The sequence below is a fragment of the Augochlora pura genome, chromosome 10 (assembly GCF_028453695.1).
Source record: "Augochlora pura isolate Apur16 chromosome 10, APUR_v2.2.1, whole genome shotgun sequence".
Classification (NCBI taxonomy): domain Eukaryota; kingdom Metazoa; phylum Arthropoda; class Insecta; order Hymenoptera; family Halictidae; genus Augochlora; species Augochlora pura.
The window spans coordinates 35033202-35041937 of NC_135781.1; the positions used below are offsets into that span (position 1 = coordinate 35033202).

Consider the following 8736-nt stretch of genomic DNA (forward strand, 5'->3'; position numbering starts at 1 on the left):
ATAATATCACGATAAAAGCAGACATTCGTCCAAAGAGCTAGCCATTAGTCACTACGTACAGTACGGATAACACATGCATATGTACATGCGTGCATACAATTGTTAATTATGACTCGCTGCTTGTTACCAATTGCACATGTATGCATATGAACGCAACTAAATATTTACATTGTATTAAAATCATTGACCTTTTGATAGATACGCATGTACATAATCATACAATACAAGTGAACGGAGGCGAGTGTGAGATGCGTAATCCATGTGAATCTGGACGGACACTAGTGGATAATTGAATTCCCTGTTTTCCCCTGTGAACAATGGACAAACTGTTGAACATTATTAGCCACAGAAGCAATACAAGTTTATTCTTATTTGAATGATCTTATGTACAGATCTTTTTACAATGAACGAAAATCTGTAACGTCCTCTTAACCTACATGTTCCTTTGAAACATATGTGTACATATACATAGATTTACATATTCTAATTTTCAATATTCATCTATAGTTTTATATATATATACTTATATGTATGCATAAAGACAGAGAGAGAGAGAGAGGGAAGGGAAAATCAAACAGTTCTGTAAAAATGGAAAATTCTGTGCTTAAGTTAGGCAGTGTTATATGCTCATACATAACTAAGAATGCTTTTGGTAAAAAACCCTTTCGAAGATATTATGTACAACAAATTTTCCACAAGAAGCCAATAACAGTGATACACCCTTATAAACAAATACATCCCTGGAGATCATTAACTGAATTTTCAAACGATCTAGTTCATAATGTTATTTATAATTATGGTAGGTCTACGACAAAGGAAAGGAAAATTCCAATGCTATTACATACAATATTTTTTTATAGCTGGGTTAGTGGCTCTGAATATACCTTATGGCATACCTAATATGAGAACAGAAATACAAAGATCTAAACATTTCATACCAAATAATGTAAACTATACATTACACGATGCTTTACCACATATTGCTGAGAAATTAAATTATTCTAAGCTAATTGTAATCAGAAAACCTGAAAGGTAAACAAGAATCAATTGATAGAGAAAAAAATTATTATAAATGTTGTCAACTTTTCTCTTTTGCGACACTTCATTCTCCATAACACAACAAATTTATCTTTTTTCCTGTGTAATAGATATATGACTGGTGTTACACTACTGGCTGCAAATCCACAAGTTGAGAGAAACGTAGAATGTTCTTTACTTCGTGGTAGCGTCTTTAAAAATACTTATTGGGCAGTTACAATCAACTTACCAAATCAATTAACGGGAAGAGAAAGATTGGCACTGAAAATGGTTTGGAATCCACAGAATAATAAGAAGAAGGTAAATTTATCGATAGTTATTTCTCTTGTTGTATCAATGTTTCATTGGTTTATTCTTTTTAGCCGGTAATAGTTACGACATGGTCGAACAACTCATTTAAAAGAGGAGATATGAAAATCCTCAACTTTGACTACAAAGTTTTGACCTCTTCTACATCTAACTCGTGTTCCTTGCTCAAAATAAAAGCATCCTCTAATAGAGACCACGCGATTAGGCTTTTCGCATCAACATTTTTGTATGCTCCAATTTTGGGAGATAATGTATGTGGATCACGCATCCAGCGGATTGGGAACACTTATGTTCGAATCGACCCTTTTCTAAAATCCACAGATTTGCCACCAGCATTGGGCAGAACCATCTATACGTTGTTGGATATAGAATCAACGCAACAGCATATCATTCCCAATCATATTCATTTAAAATCTATAAATCTACCATCCTACAATAAGGGAGAAGATTTAAAGATTGATGCTCCATTAATGCCACATTTCGATTGGACGTGCCGTCAGCTTGGGTTAAATTATTCGATAGTGAATGAATAGAGTTGTCTTTCACGAATAAAACAAAATTCTAATAAATCAACGTTTTATTTTACGCTTCCATATTAAACAAGATATATCCAATAATCGAATCGTGGTACATGATTTACCATTCTATAATCTTTAGTGACTAAGTACATGTCTGCCTCTCAATATTCTCCTCATAAGGATTTTCCTGCCACTAGCCGTTGCCATCCTGGCGAACCATCCATGGCGTTTTATACGGCGACGTTCATTGGGATGAGGAAAGTGATAGCGCATTTTTGTCCTATTTAATGTAAGACTCCATAAGTTTGTTACTGCCTGTGAACCAATTAGTTGACCCGGTGATATGAGCCGCCTACGAATAAATATAACATTCTTTTACGGATATCTACAATACAATCTCAGTTCAAATAATAAATCGACAACTTGATTACGTACGGAAGAATTTGATAAGCAGTAGAACATAATCTACTCAGCATATTGTAGCAATTTAATGATTAATTCTAGAATTTCAAAGGGAAATACTCTCTTTATATCGAAAGCAATTACACCGCCCCACGATTAACAGCGGCAAGTGTCGTTGATTAAACGATTTTACGCCTACGCGCAGGGATTTTGCTCGGAATTTGATCCACGTGGTGGAAAGAAGTCCCCAAAAATGGGATTGGACAATTCAAATGAATTGCTAATGAAAGTCCTTTTCACACTATGAGATCCAATTTGTCATAAGTTATTCTCTCACTCTTACTTTTATAACAAGAAAATTGTGAAATAGTCAGGATGCTGAGAGCTCTGCTTGTACGTATGGTTTTAGTTTCTGCCACTGTAGGGGTAGCCTCGACGCGCTATCTAGTGTAACTAGGTTAGAATAAATATAACTAGTCATTAATATAGTTAGTTTTTAAGCACTCAGGTTAAGTTAGTTATATTCTAGCCTTAAGGAAAAGCGTTGTCGACGTGGGTGGGCAAAAATTTCACTACGTGAAATGTCGCAATTTTCAGATTTTATGAAGTGCTTCTAACCCTAAAAGAGAACCCCCTTCCAACAATATCTTAGCATTGAATCGTCAACCAATCAGGCTGCTTCGACTGTTTAGCAAGCTACGATCCAAAGTGGTGCCTATGCCATACATCGCATATCGGTAGATTACATACCATCAGTTACAATACAATGTACAGTAGTGAAACCTACTTCCTGCCTAGCTTCAGGCCGACAGCTTGATCCGTTAGTGGAGGTCTACGTAGAAATTTTCTTTGCTCTGACTGGCTGGTAATTCACTGTTGAGACAGACTGCACTGCTAATTGGATACATAATAATATAGTAGGGATGTGTACGCCAGCTTAGGGAATAAGAAGACCGTACAACAGTGGGTCCCATTACTGCATGTAGAGAACAGATGTATCACTACGGATGTGTGTATCTATGTGTGCATTCACGACTAACATACGTATGTGGAATAAAATGATGACAGTCAGCTGTACTCATTGTCAGCCCAGTTTTATGAACAATCCGAACCAAATCGAAAAGCTATAGTTACACACTATTCAAGTACCAAATTCAAGATTACTACTTGATAACAATATTACGCTAGCATCAATCGTTATAAGGAGATAAGGTAGAGATAACACAAAGTTTTACGGAAAGTACATTGTCTTGTATTTCTATTTCACCACACGTGTTATATTCTTTTCATATTACTTTTTGTGATATTATCAAATAAGGAGAAACGTATTTAATTTGATGTAAGCTTCAAAATATTTACAATTACTCAAAGAAGTATATATTTTCAGTCTAATGCTTATCAATATGCAATATCTAAAATCATGATGTTTGTCTTTCAGATCAGACTGTACACATTGCAATTTTAAAATGGTCTGCATACCTTGTGTGGCTATTCCTATATTACTTGTGATATGGGGTTTTTTGATACAACCAATATTGTTAAAATGGTGGCAAAGTAGAAATAAAAAGGATGCATCTCCGGACGAGCAGCCACCACAATTAGTGAAAGAATGCGCGAATGGTGTGTGTACATTGTCCTGGAAGAAAAACCAGTCTAATACCAAGATTGATTGAAGATGGTTAATATAAATTTTAATAAGCATTTATCGTTTTGTGTACGACACATACGTAATTCTAACTTGTGTAATAATATTTATTACAATTGTCTGTATTATAGTATCGATCGCAGTTTACACATATTTACTCCACTTAATTCAATCAATAATATAATAGAATTGGAAGAATTTTTCGTTATCGAATTGTATATGTATTCTCTTGGTTTATCTAAATCAAATGATAATTGAGTGTAAATTAATGTAAGACATAGAACATTATTAATAAATATGAAACACAACTACTAGAAATAATGAGAAATTAAAACTTTCATTCGGGACTTGCAAGAAGTTATGGTTTTATACATTCATGATAAAATTGTAAGTTTTAGTTAAGAATTGTTTTTCTCAAACAAAACCGTATTTATTATTTAATTAAAAAAAGTCTCTGACTTTTATTACGGAATTATGTGCAATCTTACTTGTAAACGCTATTTATTAATTCAATGCTTAACAAATCGTTTCAGAATTGTCAGAAATTGTATGTATACTCATAATTAATAATCAGTTACGTTGTGTTCAAATACATTCGTACATCACGCTTGAACTATAAGAATCTAAATGATATTGTATAGTATAAAATATATTAAAAGTCGCATTATCTTCAAGTTGAATAATTAAAGAAAACTATTTCAAAATACATTATAGATAACTTAATGGGACATCAAGCCAGTAAAATATATGTAAATTTTTAATGGACATTTCTAAGTTCAACTTCAAATACAAGTGTAGCGTTGCCTGGAATAACTGGAGGTGAACCCTTTGTACCATACCTGCAACATTCAATGACACATCACCAATTAGAAAAACAACATATGCACCTATTAATGAATATTATAAATGAAGTTGGTCGAGTAGTTTCACTTAAAAAATTGAGAAAGAAATACATACGCCATAGCTGGTGGTATCGTAATACGTCGCTTTCCTCCAATTTTCATTCCTGCGATACCAATGTCCCATCCTTTGATTACTTCACCCTTTCCCAATTTAAATTTAAAACCTTCTCCTTGCGTTGTTGAGTCGAACTTCTTACCATTCTTCAGTCGACCTACGTAGTATACAGATACAAATCTTCCAGCTTTCGCCAGCATACCACTACCTAGTTTCAACTCTTCTATTTGCACTCCACCTTCGACTAGCCTTTTTTTCAAATTATTTTGAGCATTTTGTTCATTCAATTGCTGTTGTTTCCCCTTATTCTTCTTTTGTTTATTTTGCTGGTCCAATTTCGTATCTTTACCATTTACTAATTTATTTATATCTTCCTTCTTCTTTTCTTGCTGCTTACTCTTTTTATCCTTTTGATGAGATCTTAACTTGTTTTGTTCTTCTTCCTGTTCCTCTTCATTGTCATCTCCACTTTCGTCACTGTCTTCTTCTTCCTCCTCCTCCTGATTTACTATAGAATCTTCACCCTCTTTATCCGAACCATCAGAATCACTATCATCCAAGTCTATTTCTTCATCCTCCGAAGATTCTGCTTCTATCACTTGTTTAAATCGCTTTGCATTATTCTCGTTCTTCAATGATTCTGTAGCTTTTCTCTTAGATTTTTTATCAACCAATTGTGGTACTTCTTCTTCCTCTTCTTCGTCTTCCAGATCATCTAAATCCATGTCTTCGTCAGATATCACATAACCGGTTAAATGTACATGACCATGACCGTTACATGTGAACGCGATTTTAGTCCCTTCTTGAAAATTTAAATCCAGCGGTACTTGCCATGTTGAACCCTTTTTTAAACTGCAAAGTAAATAGTTCCTATTGTCGTAACCTAACATTACTTGCACCAAATTTTCATCTGCAAGAAGTGAAAAATTATTATAAATAAGTTGAAAATAATCTAATGTAATACGCAGATTATAGAAAGATAATAAACGCGAATGTAGTTGTTATCGCATGTCAAACATTTCGGTATAAAACATAATACTACGTGTTAATATATTATAGATTATAGGAACATGACATGCGATTTTCTAAGGGTTCAATTCAAATCAAATAAAATTAGTAATCATCACTATGGTTATTACACAACTATACATCTATCAGAGGACTGGCACTATTTATGAAATCAAGAGAAATATGGGAATACGGATAATTATATTATTAGGCATATTAGTGTTATAATGTTTGACATTAAAACAAAGATTGGAAAAGACAACAATTTTAGTCCCTTTTTTCGATATAAAATCATTTATCACACTAGACTTACCGGCTGCGGTGAGGTCTAAACTCGCCATCGACACGTGGAATGATTTTTCGACGATTTGCGTATACCGTTTGTTCGGTTCCATTATTAAGCCTAAAAAAGATAATTAGAAAATTAATGTGAGTTTTAGAATATCGCCTTGTTTGATAATTTCTTAAAAGAGATAAAAACGCATGCAATTGGTTTCCACGACCACATGGCGACGCCATCCTAAAACAATTCTTTGCCGGCAAATTTTAGATAGCCGATCATTCGTGTTTAGAATAAGTTATTTACTTACCCCAGAACATTTTGGCTGATATAATTATTTTGATTCTACCCAAACGAAGTATAAGTATTAACAAATCAAATCCAAAATCTATAAACTCGTAGAAGCAGAGATATATGTGACACGAGGTTTTTGTGTAACGAACAATACAAATCAGGTACTCCTTAACTGTCTCGCGCCAACTCGCTTGCAATGAATAACTATCCTATGTGTGTACAACTACTTAGAAATCTGTAGCCTGATACACCTGTGTTCGTATGATGACACCGGTATGGACACTGACACCGTTGCGCAGAGCACGATATGTATGGTAATGCATCCTACTCTTGCGCACCTCGAGGCCGCAGCTTGATCCCATTAGCGAGGATCTGCATGGAAATTTTCATCGTTCTGATTGGCTAACGATTCACTGTTGAGACAGTATCCAATACGGATTGAATACGCAGTAAAATGATGGGGATATGCTAGTCGGTATAGAGAGTCAAAACAAGTACCCATTATTCTATTGTGGAAATTCGTTACATACGAGCTCTCAGCATTCTGACTTGATTACGAATTTCTTTTACGAAAGTTAGAATGAGCGAATTACCGATCACAAATAGAATTGAATGATGCCAATGGATTTTAATTGACAATTGATTGAAATCGTCCAATCTTATTTGTGCGAGGCCTCCTTATTTCGAGCAGAATCCTTGACATAATTGGTCACACGAAAGAGACCAATAGACGCACTGGTCTTAAGTGGAAATTTCACGAATGAACAGGATGCTGAAAGCTCTGATATTATCTATGTTGCGTACACTATATACGCTACCTATTCTATGACCTACTACACGGGTGAAGGGAATACAGTAGTACGTAGTGTATGTCACTTGGTCTCAGTGAATTTGGTGATTTGGTGTTGAATTCAGAATACATGCAAATACGATGAATTATTCAGGCTTTTTGGTATTCTTGTAACGTTCATATTAAAAGTTATCAACACGATGATGGATTACTTTGTTACGAACAATTCTTTAGCACCAGCACCTATGGGGATCCAGAGTACTGCTCTGGTGCTGTGCCTGTAAAAAATGATAAAGGTCAAGAGTGCAAATGTCAGATTAATAATCTTTAAATTATATTTGTAGTATTTCTCGCATGATAGCGATTAACAAACAATTTATCAGAATCGTTCTTGATCGTATATAAGATTTTTTATGAGAACACATCTATGAAATATCTTTGTGAAATTGTTGTTTTATTGTAGGAGAGCTATCTATGAAGAAAGTAAATCGAAGAAAGTGCATCGTTACGTTGCTGGAAAACGTCCTGATTATGCACCAGCTGCTAATTGCGAAGAAGAATCGGAAGATGAAGATATTTTAGAAAGACGAGCGCACAAACATTACGAGGAAAGTGAACTATCTGTGGATACTCTCGCACAGTCACAAGTTAGGATACGCAATGAGGATGACCCACGTATAAGGAGATTAATACGCTTAGAAAGGCAAAAAGAATCTAATACAGAAACGTGTACAGAAAGACACGACATATCTATGAACCAGAATCGATCGAAGTTGAATCTGAAAGAACTCGTGAAAGAATCAAGCTAGGGAGTTTCGATTCATCGGAAGACGAGGAGTTATCAGATTCTGAAATTGAAAGAAGAAGCGAAGCATTGAAACAGCGGGTCTTATCTAAAAAGGAAAACGAAGAAGAACTAATTCATGGCTACTCATGATTTATGTCAATAAATATTCCCCCGGGCTTACAACGAATACCCCCGGGGGTATTACAATTTCATCGCGAATCACGGGCGCTAATTATACATAGATAAATAAATAAGTAGTAATAAACAATAATCAACACAGTCATTGTAAATGTGGCTGACAGATAGAAGATAAAATATATGTAACAGTAAAAAGTTTCTTGTATAAAAGTATTAATAACAATAATAACGAAAATATTTAAGAAGCAATATATATAAGAGTTAAAATGAATATCGATCATAAAATAGTAATAACATATTATATATAATGATCGATATCTGTGGCAATCTCTGTTGCTAGATCATTTGCAGGTACTTGTGTATATATAAATGTACATATAGGTGAAAGTACGACGAGCACATGTGTAAATAAGTAAGTATAAATATATAAATAAATGAATAAATAAGTAAATAAGTAGATAGATAAATAAATAAATATATATATATATATATATATGTCATTAGTTTATGGCTCGCACTGTCACGTCGCTTCCCGGCCTTCGCCCTCTTCGGTCGTGCACGTGTCTTGGG

The 8736-nt window shown here is 34.4% G+C and overlaps 3 protein-coding genes across 3 annotated transcripts; 1 reads left to right on the plus strand and 2 right to left on the minus strand.

The window, feature by feature from the left end:
- The first annotated feature begins 34 nt into the window (after positions 1-34).
- LOC144475901 (pseudouridylate synthase RPUSD4, mitochondrial) lies at positions 35-1983 on the plus strand. Its single transcript, XM_078192304.1, has 5 exons — positions 35-138; positions 199-799; positions 861-1032; positions 1149-1338; positions 1401-1983. The coding sequence occupies exons 2-5, from the start codon at positions 532-534 to the stop codon at positions 1878-1880; spliced, it is 1110 nt and encodes a 369-aa protein (XP_078048430.1). The 5' UTR covers positions 35-138; positions 199-531; the 3' UTR covers positions 1881-1983.
- Mrpl34 (mitochondrial ribosomal protein L34) lies at positions 1907-2911 on the minus strand. Its single transcript, XM_078192307.1, has 2 exons — positions 2301-2911; positions 1907-2217 (listed from the first exon to the last, which is right to left on the minus strand). The coding sequence occupies exons 1-2, from the start codon at positions 2339-2341 to the stop codon at positions 2001-2003; spliced, it is 258 nt and encodes an 85-aa protein (XP_078048433.1). The 5' UTR covers positions 2342-2911; the 3' UTR covers positions 1907-2000.
- Positions 2912-3799: 888 nt separating this feature from the next.
- Fkbp39 (FK506-binding protein 39kD) lies at positions 3800-6721 on the minus strand. Its single transcript, XM_078192306.1, has 4 exons — positions 6468-6721; positions 6191-6280; positions 4870-5779; positions 3800-4751 (listed from the first exon to the last, which is right to left on the minus strand). Exons 1-4 carry the CDS (start codon positions 6475-6477, stop codon positions 4670-4672), a joined length of 1092 nt encoding a protein of 363 aa, XP_078048432.1. The 5' UTR covers positions 6478-6721; the 3' UTR covers positions 3800-4669.
- Between the last annotated feature and the right edge of the window lie 2015 nt (positions 6722-8736).

Coding starts and splice junctions, on each gene's coding strand:
- LOC144475901 (XM_078192304.1), top strand. CDS start 532: ATGCATAAAGACAGAGAGAGAGAGAGAGGGAAGGGAAAATCAAACAGT. Junction 1,033..1,148: donor GTAATCAGAAAACCTGAAAG/GTAAACAAGAAT, acceptor CCTGTGTAATAG/ATATATGACTGGTGTTACAC. Junction 1,339..1,400: donor CACAGAATAATAAGAAGAAG/GTAAATTTATCG, acceptor TATTCTTTTTAG/CCGGTAATAGTTACGACATG.
- Fkbp39 (XM_078192306.1), bottom strand. Junction 5,780..6,190: donor TTTAGACCTCACCGCAGCCG/GTAAGTCTAGTG, acceptor CACTTCTTGCAG/ATGAAAATTTGGTGCAAGTA. Junction 4,752..4,869: donor ACGATACCACCAGCTATGGC/GTATGTATTTCT, acceptor TGAATGTTGCAG/GTATGGTACAAAGGGTTCAC.
- Mrpl34 (XM_078192307.1), bottom strand. CDS start 2,341: ATGCTGAGTAGATTATGTTCTACTGCTTATCAAATTCTTCC. Junction 2,218..2,300: donor ACTGCTTATCAAATTCTTCC/GTACGTAATCAA, acceptor ATTTATTCGTAG/GCGGCTCATATCACCGGGTC.